We start from the raw sequence: 16,303 nt of genomic DNA, 5'->3' as shown, positions 1-16,303 counted from the left end.
CAACCTTGGTCTCAGACCGTATTCAAGTAGAACATACCTGGAAGCTGTAACCATGATCAGGGTATTTCATCTTAGAAGCTTCTTAGTCTTGTGGCAGGCACTTCAGGATAACCTCTCACAACACCAGCCACAGGAATGAATTTGGTATTCAATTACAGCAAAGAGCACCCACGTGCTTATTTTGAGGTTTTTGTTTTTTTTTCTTTCCGGTCTCCAACCTGAATTTTGTCCTTGCATAAGTGAGCCACCATATCACAATCTGAGTTTATGTGACCTTGAGACGAAGTCACATTACAGTCAGTGCACTACTAACAAGATTTACTAAAACAAATCTTTCCAAGCCCCACTATATGACCCATTTATTTCGACCAGTATTTAATGACTTGAAACCATTTGGATGGTCTTTGGAATCCCTTTGTAACAAGATTTGAGATCATGTATGTCCCAACAACCGCTGAGCAAATATCTTTTTATTTTATTTATTGATTTTAGAGAGAGAGACGTGGAAACATCGATGAGAGAGAACATCAATTAGCCTCCTCCTGCATGACCCCCCTGGGGATTTGACCCACAACCTGGGCATGTGCCCTGACCGGGAATCAAACCAGCACCCTCTTGGTGCATGGGATGACACTCAACCACTGAGCCACACCGGCCGGGCAGAGCAAATATCTTAACCAGATGGCTAAATCATTATTTAAATGATATTTAACGGATACCTGCTTCCAGAGAACTATCTGAAGTCTCCCTTGGAGCTCTTCCCCTCTCCCTGGAGTTGAGACTACCAGTACTGAGGCTCACTGTTTCTTTCCTTGAAGGAGTGCTCAGATTGCTGACCTACAGCAGAAGCTGCTGGATGCAGAAAGTGAAGACAGGCCAAAACACCGCTGGAAGAATATTGCTACCATTCTGGAAGCCAAGTGTGCCGTAAAGTATTTAATCGGAGAGGTAAACATCACCCTTCCTACCAGGAATTAGGGGTCTGGCTTGGTAGATTGAAATAAGATGTTAGCCTGGAATACTGCCATTGTCTTATTGCCACTTTTCATGGTAGAAACCACAATGACACTAACAGAGAAATAGTTTTATGGGTAAAGGTTGGCATGAGCAAGTAAGTGCTCAATAAAAGTTTGCTGTTACTATTAGGAAAAGATCAAAATACCCTAGTAGGCCATTGCATTAACATAAACTATTATACTATACTACTTGTTAAAACACCTATGGGGTGTATATTCAAAAAGTTTCAGATACAATCCGGGAAAGAGAAAATCATCTTTGACATACAAAGATTCATCTTTAAGGAAAATGCATCTTGACTGACCTTAAGATTATCTCTCATCTTACATTGTCACAAGAGGAATTAAAGTCGATCATCTCTTGTGTTTGAGGCATTTTCTCTTGAGACAAGCATACAGACTTCTCCGACTGCAGGTTTGAGCAATGCTACCCTTTCTACATTTTGTGTTGGGTTGGCAGATTTGTCCTACTAAAGCAATCCTTGTTGGTCTTGTGAACACCGGTGTTTATGATGTTCCCCATCCGGGCTAGCAGAGAATGTATAAGTAGGCTAGCCTCGGATATCAATCTAGCCCGAAGAGCCGGATCTTCAGTCTCAGCTAATGTGTCTACGAGTTTCAACATGTGAGCACAAACATTTTGAAATGGGACATAATTTACCATCAGGGTGTATCTTAAGAATTTCTCTTTAAAATTAAGGAAGAACTATTTTGGAAAACCTTATACAACTTTTCAGACTCCTTTTTGCACAAATATTAACTTATATACAATAAGCATAGAAATTTTTCTTCGTCGTGACCCATATACTCTATTTAATGAAATGGCAAAAAAAAAAAAAGAAAATAGTAAAATTAAAGAAGAATTTTTAAATATCAGAATTGGGAGTTGTCAGCCACTGTTCATGTTGGGTTTCTTTTTGCTTGAGGCAGAGCAAGAAGTTGAATGACCTTAGTGATGACTTCTAGCTCTAAGTTACCTACCTCAACAGAAATATCAGCTCTTGATCTGGGTAGTGTTGTTACTATTCAGTGGTAGAATCCATGACATGAAAACAGAAGAATGAATGGCCTTGGACATGGAGGAACTTTTCTTAGAACATTTCAAGAAAGTGGGCATTTGCCTGCCTAATGAATGGAGAAAGGTGGCCATTCTCCAAAGAAAATTATCTTCTTGCCCTGACTGGTATGGCTCAGTTGGTTGGGCGTCATCCTGTTCACGGAAAGATTGCTGGTTCGATTCCAGGTCAGGGCACATGCCGGGGTTGCAGGCTTGATCCACAATGTAGAGTATGCAGGAGGCAGCCAACCAACGTTCCACTCTTGCTTCGATCTTTCCCTCTCTCTCTCTCTCTCTCTCTCTCTCTCCCTCCCTCCCTCCCTCCCTTCCTCTCTTTCTAAAAAAAAAAAAAAATTTTTTTTTTAAAGAAAATGATCTTCTTTTATCTCTTCCAGCTGGTCTCCTCCAAAATACAGGTCAGCAAGCTTGAAAGCATCCTGAAACAGAACAAGGCCAGCTGTGCTGACCTGCAGAAGATGCTGTTTGAGGAACGAAATAATTTTGCTGAAATAGAAACAGAGTTACAGGCAGAGCTGTTCAGAGTGGAGCAACAGCACCAAGAGAAGGTAAACTGGCGAGGCAAGAAGCTATACTGAGGAATAAACCATCACTGCTTTCTGTTGTTAGTTTTAAAAAATACTGGGGGCGGGGTCTGATGTTTCCTTCTAAAGACCATGTAGTCGGAGTGCCGCTCCAGGCCCCTGGGGCAGGATCGGATCACGTTCAGTCTTGAGTTTGGCAACTTCAAGGCAGGATCCCCTGGCGCCGCTGGTTCCTTCCACACCCCTGTGCCTGCCAAACCCTGCCCCCGAGTTCCTGTCCCCTAACCCCTCAGGACCTCGCCCTGGCCTTGCGCCTTCAGCACTGTGCCCCAACAGATAATCTGCTCAGGGTGGCAGAGTAAATGGAAGAGCTGGGATCTGAATAGCTTGTACTGCACACCTAAGCAGGATCAAGACTGTAGAGGCCTTATAAGCTATGCCGAAGGGGTCAGGCTTTACTCAAGGTTTCCGCTAACACAGAATTGTGTATTTGGAGTGGTCAGATGACCAATGAGAGCTCCCCAATGCTGGAACAAATGAAGTTTGAGCTACAGTACACGTTTATACACAGTAAAGAAGACTGAAGCAAAACCTAAAGCAGTTACAATTATTCACAAAGTAAGAAATGGTTCCCCTGCTGCTTTCCTGAAGTCTGTAGGTACCAAATCCTGGATAACCTACGATTCCAGTCTGTTGCTCCTTAAAAACACAAGCCCCGGAAGAGGAGCACTTTTTATTCAGCAAACCACACTGGGTTTACCAAATGGAACACTGGAAACAACCTCAAAAGTGAACTTTGATGAAAGAAAGCTGCCTTTATAAAAAGTTTTCTGAGCAATAAAAATAGAAAGACCCTATCGTCTTTTCCAAATTTTGCAAATAAGAAACCTGAAGCAGAAATAAATGACTTGTCTAAGTGTGCACGTACCAGTGACAACAGCGCTTAGCCTCCATCTTGGTATGGAAATTAACATGCCTGGTGAACATTGTGGTTGTGCTTACTCCTTACTACCTCAAGCCTTGAGAGCAAAAGAGAACAGTTTAGCCCCGGCCGGGTGGCTCTGTTTGTCATGGGTTCAATTCCCAGTCAGGTCACATACCTAGGTTTCGGGTTCAATCCCCAATTGGGTGCGTCCTGGAGGCAACTGATCACATCTATGTTTTACTCTCTAAAAAGCAATAAAAACATATCCTCAGGTGAGGATTAAAAAAAGAGAGAGAGCCCGGCTGGTGTGGCTTAGTGGTTGAGCGTCGTCCCATGCGAAAGGTTGCAGGTTCGATTCCAGGTCAGGGTACATGCCTAGGTTGTGGGCCCGATCCCCATTGGGGGCATGCAGGAGGTGGCCAACAGATGATGTTTCTATCTCTCGCCCTTCCTCTCACTCTAAAATCAATTTTTTAAAACATTTTTAAAATTAAAAAAAGATGACTGTTCACTGCTAAGTCATCATGTAGATCACTGCTTGGACTGAGCCTGGTTCCCCTTTATCTCTTATTCCTTTGCTCCCATTGAGTTGTGTCTTCTCTAGGTGCTGTACCTTCTCAGCCAGCTGCAGCAAAGCCAGATGGCAGAGAAGCAGCTAGAAGTGTCAGTCAGTGAAAAGGAACAACAGCTGCGGAGCACACTGAAGTGTCAGGTACAATAAGGCAAAGGGGTCCCGAGATGGGTCCCACGGGCCTGACAGAATTGTCCAATTTAGACCATTGTATGTGCAACAGAGAGTGATTAGGTGCTGAAAAGCATTGATAATTGTAGCCTCGTCTGCTTTTTGGCCCTAGTTGATCAATTTATGGGTATTTAGAATGTAGCCACACGTAGAAGAACGTCCTTTTTGGTACAGAAACAACAGCGCATACTTTATAACAGACTCTGCAGCCTCCTGGTTCTTTGCCTCAACCCTGAACAGTTGAGAAAGTTCAGTCGTCCAGTCGAATCCTAGGGGCACTCAGCTGTCTCTTTCTGAGCCTGTTCAGAGCTAAGACCTGCCATGTTTAGAAAATGCCTGGAGTCTTACACTTCTTCCAGAGGCTGAGAGCACCACGCCTTTTAGTAGCATGTGAAGCGCTATTTTATCCAACTTAGGATCTTTTTCCTGACTCACCGGTCTGTAGGGTTTTCTTGGTACCTCCCATCGAAGATATCACCAAATTAATTAAGATTATATGCATGAATCTGGTTGTCTGAAATGCCAGGAATTTAATCAGGCTTATTATGAGAGCTGCCTAGTCTGTTGAGAAGGGTGAACAAAAGCATCTGTGACTTCAGAGGCACAGAGCTGCCCACGTGGGTTTCTCAGTCAGCATCCTGATGTGAACGAGGGCTGAAGAGTGGAAAAGAATAGGAAGGCGTGTAGGACAGAGCCCTTATTTCTGCGATGGCCGTCAGGGCTGCTTGGGAGGGTTGGAATGGAAGTGGATTCAGGACGCCTGGGAACTGGTGGGAATCGAGCATTTTTCTGGGTGCCAGTGCCTGCTGTGCAAAACCATCTGCTGCCAGCAACTTGGCAGCAGTACGTGTTCATCTCTGTGAGTTGTTTGGTAACCCACATGTAGTGCCTAAAATAATCCCACCGACCTCTGCACCCTCTGGAAATAGGAAGAAGAACTTGAGAAGATGCAAGAAGTGTGTGCGCAAAATCAGCAGCTTCTCCGAGAGAATGAAATCATAAAGCAGGTAACACAGCCTCCCACCGACCGAACAGCCCTGGGAGACCCTGTGGCAACCCTCTGGAGCAAGCCTGACTTGCCTGTAATTTATGCGGTCAACATCGAGTTGACATGTGATACAGGCGTGTGCATTTCAAAATGGCGTAAACACACATTTCTGAATGTGCTCTTTTCGGAATTGAATCCTGATCTTGTAAAGTGGGAGTCCTCCAACCTACTTTACTATTACCCTGCCTCACTTTAATGTGCTTTCAAATTAAGCTAGCTTAGGAATCTTGAGAATCTTGATGTTTGAGCCATGAACACTCTCCGAAGCTGCCCTACAATATACACTTTGTCTCTTCTTTTCAAATAGAAACTGACTCTCCTCCAAGTAGCCATCAAGCAGCAACCTCATCTTCCTAAGGATACTCTTCTATCTCCAGACTCTTCTTTTGAATATATCCCACCTAAGGTAAAGTGCTCAGTGCCTGTGATACCTTTGCTTAGCCAAGGTTTGGAGGGAGTGCACTAACATTGCCTTTTAGAACAGGCCGAGAGGTAACATTTCCAAATTCCAACATCTCGATTTCCCTTGGCCTCCCAGAGAAAACTAGTCCCATCTTGAGGAACATAGGCCTTCTCCCTCCCTGGAAGACTGACGGTTGGCCATGTACAGACATGTAACACTGCTGAGGAGGAGGAGCGAAGGAAAAGAGCAGTGCTCAGCTGTCCATCCGAAGACACTTGTCAGATCATCAGTCCCTCCTCCCCCCTCAGATTACTCAGCCTCTTTCCCTGCAGTTTCTGTCTCTTCAAAGACTGCAAGGCCAAAGGTGGAAGTAGAATTTCTTCTGATTGGTAAAGCCAAGTAGGGTATATTTGAGGGAGTCTGAAATCTCTGCTCTGAGAATATAGCTGGCAACAGCTACTGGGAAGATGTGATCCACATGTTTTTGGTTTTCTGGTTTTTGTTTTTCATTTTTATTAAATAACCATGCCAAACCTTTGTTCTTAGCCAAGACCTTCCCGTTTTAAAGAAAAGTTCCTGGAGCAAAGCATGGATATCGACGATCTACAATATTGTTCAGAGCATTCCGTGAATGAGCCTGAGGACGGCGATATTGACGATGGCGATGATGAGGAGTGGAAGCCAACAAAGCTATTAAAAGTGTCCAAGAAGAACATCCAAGTGGTAGGATGCTCATCTCTGCCAGGGGTTCTGGTCATTGTCTTCCCTGCCAGTGGGAGTGTGCCGGCCTCGGACCCTGCACCTGAGCCCCTAGATCCCATTCCGAGGCCTGGGCTGCACTGCAGGGTACCCGTCGGGCAGTCCTGTGTGGAAGCTGGGCGAGCAGAAGGAGCTGCCTGAGTGCACGAGGTGGCTCCACGCTGCGGTTCTGACCACTCTGAGGGGTCGTAGTGTTCTCTACTGTTTCTTCGGGCTGCCTCCAAAGTGATCATGGTAACCCTTCACATTTGTATAGCACTTTACAGTTTATAAAGCATTCTCAGATATATTACCTCTTTTCCTCGTCACAAAACATCCAGTGAGGTGTTTAGTATCTGCTTTACAGTGGATCTGAGACCCACAGGAGGGAAATGGCCTTGCCCAAGGTTATGATTCCAAGTCCACTTTGTTTCTGTCACATCATGATCGTATCAGTAAAAATGGACAGAGCAGAAGCTGACTGGGAACTTGATCGTCCTGCCTAATGGAGTGGTTTTTGCTCACTGGGCTAAGGGACAACAGGAATTACAGAAAATGCTAGTAGTTAAGATCAAACACACAAACTTAAGGCTAATTAGGAACAGCCTGACTTTGAGTCATGTTTTATTTATTTACATGATGGCAGGCTCACATAATTATCAAACATACGTGTTTTGTGGTGCAACACAAACTTCCCAGACACTCCAGTTTACTGCTGCCACAACTGCCCTAAAGAGAGCCGTTCACAAACTACCCAGCTCGCTTCCTGGAAGGGTACTTGATTTCATTAGCTGATTGTGTGCCACAGGGGGACTGAGCCTTATAAAGCCACCGCACCAGAGAGAAGCAGATCATGAGGAATAGACAGTTATGGTGGCATTGAGGCATTTGGAAAGAGTCATCAGCAATGCAACGTTTTGGGACTAACAGTTCATCCTTGGCCTCGGAGAGCGAATAATCTAATAGGAAAACGAGGCAAAGAAACAGAACACACCTTAGAACCTCAGCATCTTCATCTCAGAGAAATGCACTGAGAGCTTTCAAGGAGTGACTGGCTGTAGAAAGCTAAACCAAGCAGATACGAGTTCAGGATGATGCCAGGGAAGAGATGACCGCTGCTGCATTATAAGACAGGCAGGGAAATAGATATGGGGAGCAACTGGGAGACCATTTCTGGCCCAATGAACAGCATATTTCAAAGACTTGCTAGTAGAAGTAGTAGAGGGACAGAAGGTTGGGACACTTCAAGGAAATGGGACAGAACATGTCTGACTTTCATTCACTTACTCAGTGGACATTTATGGGCGCTCTACTGTGGTGGAAGTGGAGAGCGTGAGCTGAATGCAGATGCAAAGGTTGGCTAAGGAACAGGAAGCAGAGTTGGCCAATGCACATCGCAACACATGGTGGAGGGCCTAAAACTCTGGGGAGGGGGTTTCCAAACGAAGCAAATATGGCTACACTCTCCTCAAGGAAAGCTTATATATGTTACAGCACTGTTGCTCTAAGCCTAAGAAGGAAATACATAAGTACAACAAATACTGTAAGTAAATAATATTTGCTATCAATGACAAATCCTGTCTGAAACAGTGAGATGTGAGTCTTTTCTGGCTTTTCCCCTGACTTTATAACTCGAGAAGAGAAGAGAACGGCTTTAAGGGGAGCAAGCTGGCTTACACTATGGTTTCCCCCTTTGTGTGCCCTCGAAGTGCCCGGAGCTGAGACTGCTTGTAAACAGGCACCACAGACCCTGACACTCTGCTCATAAGGCCATCCTGATTCTTACTGTTCCGACCCAGGTAAAGCAGGCTGTCGCTGTCACTAGGTTACTGCAAGGGACAGTGCAGCAAGGCACCAAATGCTGATTTGTCCAAAGCTCCTGCTGAAAACATTGGCTTCCTCACTCAGCCATGTTTCCTGTGTGTACTGAGAACATGCTGACGGGTAGGCTATGTGCTAGAGTTGATAGAAGTAATAGCTTACACCCAGCCTGGCATGTGTGGCTCAGTGGTTGAGCATCGACCCATGCACCAAGAGGTCACCAGTTCAATTCCCGGTCAGGGTACATGTCCAGGTTGTGGGCCCCATCCCCAGTGGAGGGCGTGCAGGGGGCGGGCAATCAATGTTCTCTCGCATCGATGTTTCTCTATTGCTCTCCCTCTCCCTCTCTCTAAAATCAATAAAGAAAAAAAATTAAAATAAGCTGTCCTATAAATCATCCCAGTGGATCTTGGCTATATAACAGTCTAATTGTTCTTATTTATGACAGCCTTTCAGATACCACTCTCATACTATTATTCCATTGCATAAAATAGAGATACATGACCCGGCCAGTGTGGCTTAGTGGATTGAGTGTCGTCCCATGTACCAAGAGGTCGTAGGTTTGATTCTCAGTCAGGACACATGCCCAGGTTGCAGGCTCAATCCCCAGAGTGGGGCATGCAGGAGGCAGCCCATTGATGTTGATGTTTCTCTCTCATTCATATGTCTATCTCTCCCTCTTTCTCTCTCTCTCTCTAAAACCAATAAAAACATAGTTTTTAAAAATAGAGAGACATGGGTAAGGTACTAGTGTTTTTGAGGCATACAGATGAATTTGTACATGGTCAGAGGATCATACACCCAGCCTATGGCAATCAATGTCATCCTGGTAATATATCTCTAGGACATGTCATAGAATTCTGTCTTTTGCCCTGTCTTATTCAAAGAAGCAAAGATTTTTAAAATGTATTTTAATGTCCCGTATTTGGAAGTATGACTAAGATGAGCATTCCTGTCTATTGCTATTAGGAATGTAAATTTGGTATGCCTTTCTATAAGGCACCTTGAAAATATGCATCAAAAGCCTTAAAAACGTTCTTATCTTTCGGCCCAGTGATTATACATATGAGACTTTATACTAAGGAAATAATTATTGGTGTGTAACAAGCTTTATTCACTCAACAAATCTTTTTTGAGCATCTCACTAAGTATCAGGCCCTATTTCTAGGTGCTGAGGATACAGCATAAGAGACAGGTAAGGCTTGGCCAGTGTGGCTCAGGTTGAATGTCGACCTATGCGCCAGGAGATCGCAGGTTCGATTCCTGGTCAGGGCTCATGCCCCGGTTATGGGCCCCATCCCCAGGGGCATGCAGGAGGCAGCCAGTCGATGTTCTCTCTCATTGATGTTTCTGTCTCTCCCTCTCCCTTCCTCTCTCTCTAAAAATAAATAAAGAGAGAGAGACAGATAAGATCTTGGCCTCATGAAACTGAAGAAAGACGTTCTTGTGGAGAGAGACACACACAGTAACCAGAAATCAGTCATTTTAGATGATAAGAGATGGGAAGGAAGTATAGTGAAGTCGTGGGTGGGGTAGGAAAAGAGTACTTTAGGAGAGGGCTTGGGAGAGGCTGTTCTGAGGAGGAGATATTTAAACTGAGACCCGAACGAAGTGAAGGAACAAGTCAGGAAAAGAATCAAGGGAAGAACATTATAGGAAAAGCAAATAGAAAATGCAAAGACCTCGGGAAGGGTGAACTTGGTTTATGAAGGAGCAGCTGAAAAGGCCTATGGCTGGAGTGTACTGAGAAGTGGACAAGGTCAGGTCAGAGAGGTGGTCAGGGGCCACATCATGGAGAGCCTTGTCAATCATGGTAACGTGGGTTGTATTCATGTACCAGGATGCTTGCTGTAACATCATTTACAATAGCAAACAAATTCATTCAAAACAACCTTACTATCTGTCGTAGGGGTCTGGTTTAATAAATTGACATTTCTACATAATGAAATACGATATACAGCTATTAAATATTAAAATCATGGTTTTGATTTTCAAATTTTATAAAGTGATATTTATTCTCATAATCAAAAAGATGTTACTATGGTTTCTTTTACCTTCATCACTACAGAGTAGTGATGATGGTTGTCATATGAAAGAGATAGAAGCCTGAATTTAACAGTAAACCCAGTAGGAATCCGCCAAGACATGATGAGGGGAAAAGCTACTGTGATTTTAGGCCTCATTAACATGACGACTGTGCCTGTAACAAGGGAGGTGTGTGTCAATCTACGTCGTAATGATTACCCTGCATCTAGAAAGTCATGCTGGTTTGTGGATGTCACAATTAAAGATGAACTTGGACAAATTGGTGTCTAGTCAAGATGGTGAGGATTCTTGGAAACCATGTCATGTGGTGAGTCGTTGAGGGAGCTGGGTATATTCAGCTTTGAGAGGATTCGGACAGAGGGGCACTGGGGAGTAAAAATTATGCTCAGGGTTTGAACAGCTGTGCTGTGAAAGTGGAGTTAAACTGATTGCATGTCACTCCAGATGACAGGATTGTGTCCTGTGGTCAAATGTTATACAGGAACAATTGTCATCTCAGGATAAATGGACTTTGGGATAATGAGACCAGGGATACTAGAGAGGAGCCTCAAACATCACGTCGGGCTTTGACTGCTGAGCCCTCTTGTGACTCATCCAGCATTCTGTGAGCTCTGCCAGTTGTTTGTTCCTGGCCAGCCTGGCCCACTTCCTCCCACCATTTCTCTTAGAGTGTCGCTTGCTATAATGCTGGTCACCTGTCTCGTTTCATGTCCCCTTTATTGAACACGTCCACACAGTGAACTTCGAAGGTGTCCACAAGGAAGCATGCGGATTGAGTAAATGGATTTACTGCATGGAAAGCACTTACAGCAGGGCCCAGCACACATTAGTGCCAGCCTGTGCTACGGCAGCCTTGCCGGAGCGGGGATAAAGCCTGCCTTGTCCATAGAGCGAAAACGAATGGAGCCGGCACTGCCTGTGTTAACAAAGCTTGAAACATGTAGGGGGATTCCTGATACTTGTTTATACAAACTCACATGTGGTAAGAGACACACATGGGGTCTGGAAGCAGCTGCTCCCCTGCTTTCCAAACTTCTGCCCGACACTTTGCTTCTGGACAGCCGTTCCACACTGCGGACTCGTGGAACCTCAGGACACCTCAAGTCCCTGGGCCTGTGGTGAAAAACTACTTTTAAGCCAGATCTCCCCGACATATTATATCTATATGGCTGACTGGGACCTAAATGCCAGGCTTAAATGGATCCCTGGTACAACTTTTCTTTTACTTTTGGTCCATAATTTCAGCCTGTCCAAATATTTCACAATTGTCATTCTGTTTTCTTACACAATAGACATTCTTCCAGCTTTGTGTTGTGACAGTAGATTAATGTGCCTACCTTGTAGACCGGTTATGAGATTTGGTATTTGAATACTGTATGAAAGGACTCTGGAAACTGTAAAGTGCTATACAAATGTAAATGATCTTATTTCGTGTCATCTGTGATTCATTAAACTACTGGATGATTAAAGTGCAGAAGACAAAGCCCAGGCTGACACTGAACAAACTAGAAAGGGAGCTGGATGGATACAGTTAGGTAGACCTGAACATGTCAAGCAACTGTGCTCAGTCCTGAAATATACCTAACTCCACTACCATCCAGCTCACAGTTCTTCACTTTGCCCATGAAATTATTATGAGAGTCACCCTGGCCGGTGTGGCTCAGTTGGTTGAGCATCCACCCATGCACCGACGGTGGCCTGTTCGATTCCCGGTCAGGGCACATGCCCCGGTTGCAGGCTCGATCCCCAGTGGGGGGCGTGCAGGAGGCAGCCAGTACATGTTTAGCTAGCTCTTCCCTGTCCTTTCTCTCTAAAAATCAATAAACATATATTTTTTAAATATCATGAGAGTCTCTTTCAGTTGCCCCACATTGTTATGCTACCCCTCTGATCTTTCAAGTGTTCTGTCCCACCAAAGAAATGGATGTCTGGCTTGACTTGTTCTTAGTAAACCTGTGGTGGTCCACGCTGATCACCGTTTCACTAGAGAGGACTGAGGAGACAGAAGCTTGTCAAGTTGATGGCACTTTCCATGTTTAAACTAGTCTTCTAACCCGTTCAATAATGAGTCCACAAACCTGTTTTGCAGTGTTCCTGCAAGGGCTGGTGTGGGAATAAGCAGTGTGGGTGCAGGAAACAAAAGTTGAACTGTGGCGTGGACTGCAGCTGTGACCCCACAAAGTGTCGGAACCGTCAGCAAGACAAGGTAGGATCAGTGCTGCTGCCCCTCCCTTTCCCCACTAGCTCCGCACGGCTCTCCTGCCCTTCGCCTGCCCTCCGCAGTCAGAAAAAGACAGTTCGCTTCATCCTTCTTGCTCGCTGGTAGCCTGTCCATGCCTCCCGTTCAGAAACCACAGCCCTTCCCCGAAGATTCCCAGGTATGAGCTCCCATTCCCAGCCGTGGCTCTACGTTTCTGTAAGTGTCTGAGGCAGGAACAAGGAACAGGAAAGCAGAACCGTGCTAATTCTGAGACTTAGCTGGAGCAGTAAGGGCCACATGCTGAGGTGGCAGCTTCCAAGAAGGAAACTAATCCTTCTGACATTTTGAGACTAGTTACTTAGCCCCTCTCCATGGGAACCAGCTGTTCCAAGGCTCCAGGAAGAGACCCACAGAGCCCTGGCCGGTTTGGCTCAGTGGTTAGAGCTTCGTCCCGCAGACCAGAGAGTCCCGGGTTCAGTTCCCTCTAAGGGCGTGTACCTCAGTTGCAGTTTGTCCCCGGCCCCAGTTGGGGTCATGTGGGTGGCAACCACTGGATGTGTCTCTCTCACATCAATGTTTCTCTCTCTCACTTCCTTCTCTCCCTCCCACTCTATCTAAAGATAAATGGGGGGGGGGGTGTCCTCAGATAAGGAAAAAAAGAAAAAGAAAAGACCCACAGAACTTGGTTGTTCTAACAGTCAATTGTGAGCCAAGGTAATTGTAGCTGTCCTCCTCCTACCGCTTCCAGGAATAGCAATCTCAGGGGAACAAACTGTGTCCTGAGAGGGCAGCGCCAAGTACATCGGGTCCACGTCCTTCCCTTAAGCCCACCTGTGCCCATGGCAAAGCTCATTCCTCCAGCTCTCCGTGTGATGAACAGTCATTTTAGCAAACTTAGGCTAATGATCACTCATCGTACGTTTCTTGAACATCTACACAGGAGCAGTTTGCCCTGGGTTTTCTGTTAAAACTACTTCCAAGGTAGGCAGTCATTAGAGCACTAAAATGGCAGGTTCCGGGTCAGGCTAACAGTTGCACATGTCACAGAGACCTTCAGAGTCTGTTCCTGTGGCTCAGCAAAATAAGTCAGAGAAAGTCAAGAACCGCGTGATATCACTCGTGTGGGCTAGGGAACTGAAAGCAACAAGTGAGCAAACAAGACAAACAAGCAAAAACTCATAGACACAGACAACAGCCAGAGGGAAGGGGCTGGGGGATGGTGAAGAGTACAGGGGGTCAACTATATGATGACAGGGGGTTGACTTTGGATGGTGAACACAATGCAACACATAGATGATGTATCATAGAATTGTGCCCTTGGAACCTATATAATTTTATTAACCAGTGTCACCCCAATAAATTCAATAAAAATTTTTAAAAGATTTTAGACTTGTAAAAAAAGATTAGACCTTAGGCTTCCTGACCTAAGTAACTTCTTTCTCTTGGCTTATTTCCTTCTCTGAAAAACAAAAAAAAAAAAAGACTAATACAGACAACACCCTGGAGAAGTACTAAAAAGGATATTGCAGATTGGAAAAAGGGCAAGTTAATCAAAGAAGTGAGCAAGGCTTGGTCTTGTTTAAACCTTGCCTTGGGATGTGTCCTGCACCACTGTCCTAACTAGTCCTTTGCCTTCAGGAGCTGTCATCCGTCAAGCACGGCGACCTCCCCAAGCAGGCTCTCCCTAAGACACACGACCCTCCAAGCTGCCATCGCAGGGGTTGAAGGGCAGCGGCGATTCTGTAACCCTGAGAACGGAATTCCTGATAGCCTGTCTGCTTGATTCGCAGGATAGCTTGGGCACTGTTGAGCGGACCCAGGATTCCGAAGGCTCCTTCAAACTGGAGGATCCAACAGAGGTGACCCCAGGATTGAGCTTCTTCAACCCCGTATGTGCCACTCCAAACAGCAAGGTCAGTGGGCAGTGGGCTAAAAGGCCTTTGCTGTGCCAGAGAGCGGGGAGGGGGGGCAGTCTGCTTAGTGGGGACAGGAATGGGGCATAAGCTAGCGTCTGTTTCTTCCTGCAGGGCCATCTTAGGGGATGCCTCGTACTGTCGTGAGCTTTGGGCATTCGTAGGGGCTGAGCTGGGCTGAACCTCTGCCCCCACCCGCGATGTAGTCACACGTGTTTCTGCCCTCCCTAGATCCTGAAAGAGATGTGTGAGGTGGAGCAGGTTCTACTACAGACAGCTGCGGACGCCTCTTCTCTCGGTCTCCCAGAGTCGAAACATGTAGCCACAGAACCCCAAGAAAACAAGGCTCCGGGGAAGAAAAAGAAACGAGCTCTGGCCAGCAACATCAGCTTCTTCTCCGGCTGCTCCCCCATTGAAGAAGAGGGCCCCTGAAGCTGAACCCGTCATCTCCGCCCCAGTCTGGCCTGTGCGATGCCTTCCGGTTGCTGCCAGAGGCGGTTTTGTCGTGACTCCTCTCGATTTCAGGTCTCTTGCTGTTGGAAAAGGGGACGGCGTGTTACTGGTAGGGATGGGACTTGCACTGGACGTCGGCCCTCAGTCTCCAGCCCTCCGGCCCTAGACTGCTACTCGCGCTTCTCCGGAAGGTGCTAAGCCGCCTGCTGAAGAAACAAGCAGCTGACCTTCCTGCTGACTCGTGGGGAACCAGTCCCCAGTTCAGGCTGCCACCCGTGCGGAGGGGGCTGAGGCTGTCTGGTCTCTAGGTGGTCTCAGCTCAACGGCCCAGCCTGCCCTGGGCGGGAGGCCTGGCACCAGGCTTTCAGCCCGCCTCAGGAAGGGGGTCTCCGCGGTGCTGGGTAAATCTTTAAAAATGTTAATGTTTTAATAAGTAAATTAAAGAAAGGAATCAATAAAGAAAGCAAGCTTAGTGCTTCTACTGTTTGAGAAGATACTTCTGGTGGCCCCTGTCCCCAAGGGGAGTGTGGAGCACCCCGTGATGTCTTCATGTCGCTGTGCTACCTCTGGAAGTCAGAGTGACTCCCAAAGCCAGGCGGCCGACCTCTCTCCGCTGTACAGCCCGCCGGGCGTCTGGTTACGAGGACGGGACCTGTGTACTAGGCAGCCCGTGCGCCTGCCACAGTTTCGCTGGGAGTCACAAAGTTGGTGGGAAATGGAGCTAGGACTTGATCGAATGCAAAAGCTTCTTTTTTAATCCTCACCCGAGGATATTTTTGTGGGAGGGAGGGGGAGACACACACACCCCGATTGGTAGCCTCCCGCACACACTGAGCACCCCGACCAGAGCCAGGGATCGAACCTGCAACCCAGTTACACGCCCTTGACCTGGAATTGGACTCTCGACCCTTTGGTCTGTGGGCCGAAGCTCTAACCATGGAGCCCCGCCGGCGGGGCACTCTAGCACCCCCACTTCTAATGCCCTGCAGCCTGGCTTTGAACGGGGAGCGGAGGCCCGGCCTCCTCACTTGGCATCAGAGCTCCCCGCCTCTGCTTTAAGCGGAAGGGGGCCGCCCGGGTGCCAGACACGTTGCTGACTGGCCCCGCAGCCTTCAGAAAAGCATGCGAGTCCTGGGCCTCGTATCCATGCGTTCTGAATTGCAGCCCCCACCTAAATAAAGGCTCCCAAAGCTCCCCCAGACTCCTCAGATCCACCCGAACCCTGCAAAGGAAACAGGGGGGCCAGCAGCGGGTGAAGCCTGCAGTACGAGGTGCCCCGCCGCCCTCTCTGGCCTCCTGCCAGCAAGCAGCCCTGCTTCTCTCTGCATTTTAATGTCCAGGGAGCAAGAGAGCCTCTGCCATTGCCAACTAGAGCCCCTGGATACAATGGGAAGGCAGA

General features: G+C 46.8%; 1 protein-coding gene across 5 annotated transcripts in view; it reads left to right on the top strand.

Annotated features, from left to right (window-relative positions):
• Window positions 1-15,296, top strand: part of KIF4A (kinesin family member 4A) — a 100,632-nt gene extending 85,336 nt beyond the window's left edge. The window contains exons 20-28 of one of the 5 annotated variants that reach the window (XM_036270686.1): window positions 819-948; window positions 2,469-2,639; window positions 4,145-4,252; window positions 5,212-5,289; window positions 5,638-5,736; window positions 6,280-6,456; window positions 12,428-12,544; window positions 14,329-14,451; window positions 14,683-15,296. In XM_036270686.1, the coding sequence (XP_036126579.1) occupies window positions 819-948; window positions 2,469-2,639; window positions 4,145-4,252; window positions 5,212-5,289; window positions 5,638-5,736; window positions 6,280-6,456; window positions 12,428-12,544; window positions 14,329-14,451; window positions 14,683-14,883 (1,204 nt within the window). In that variant the 3' untranslated portion in view covers window positions 14,884-15,296. The remainder of the gene's footprint in view (window positions 1-818; window positions 949-2,468; window positions 2,640-4,144; window positions 4,253-5,211; window positions 5,290-5,637; window positions 5,737-6,279; window positions 6,457-12,427; window positions 12,545-14,328; window positions 14,452-14,682) is intronic. The other 4 variants (XM_036270683.1, XM_036270682.1, XM_036270684.1 and 1 more) reach the window with 4 other exon arrangements.
• The last annotated feature ends 1,007 nt before the right edge of the window (window positions 15,297-16,303 follow it).

Source organism: Molossus molossus, unplaced genomic scaffold, assembly GCF_014108415.1.
Source record: "Molossus molossus isolate mMolMol1 unplaced genomic scaffold, mMolMol1.p scaffold_m16_p_2, whole genome shotgun sequence".
Lineage (NCBI taxonomy): Eukaryota > Metazoa > Chordata > Mammalia > Chiroptera > Molossidae > Molossus > Molossus molossus.
This window is presented reverse-complemented; position numbering and strand designations above follow the sequence as displayed.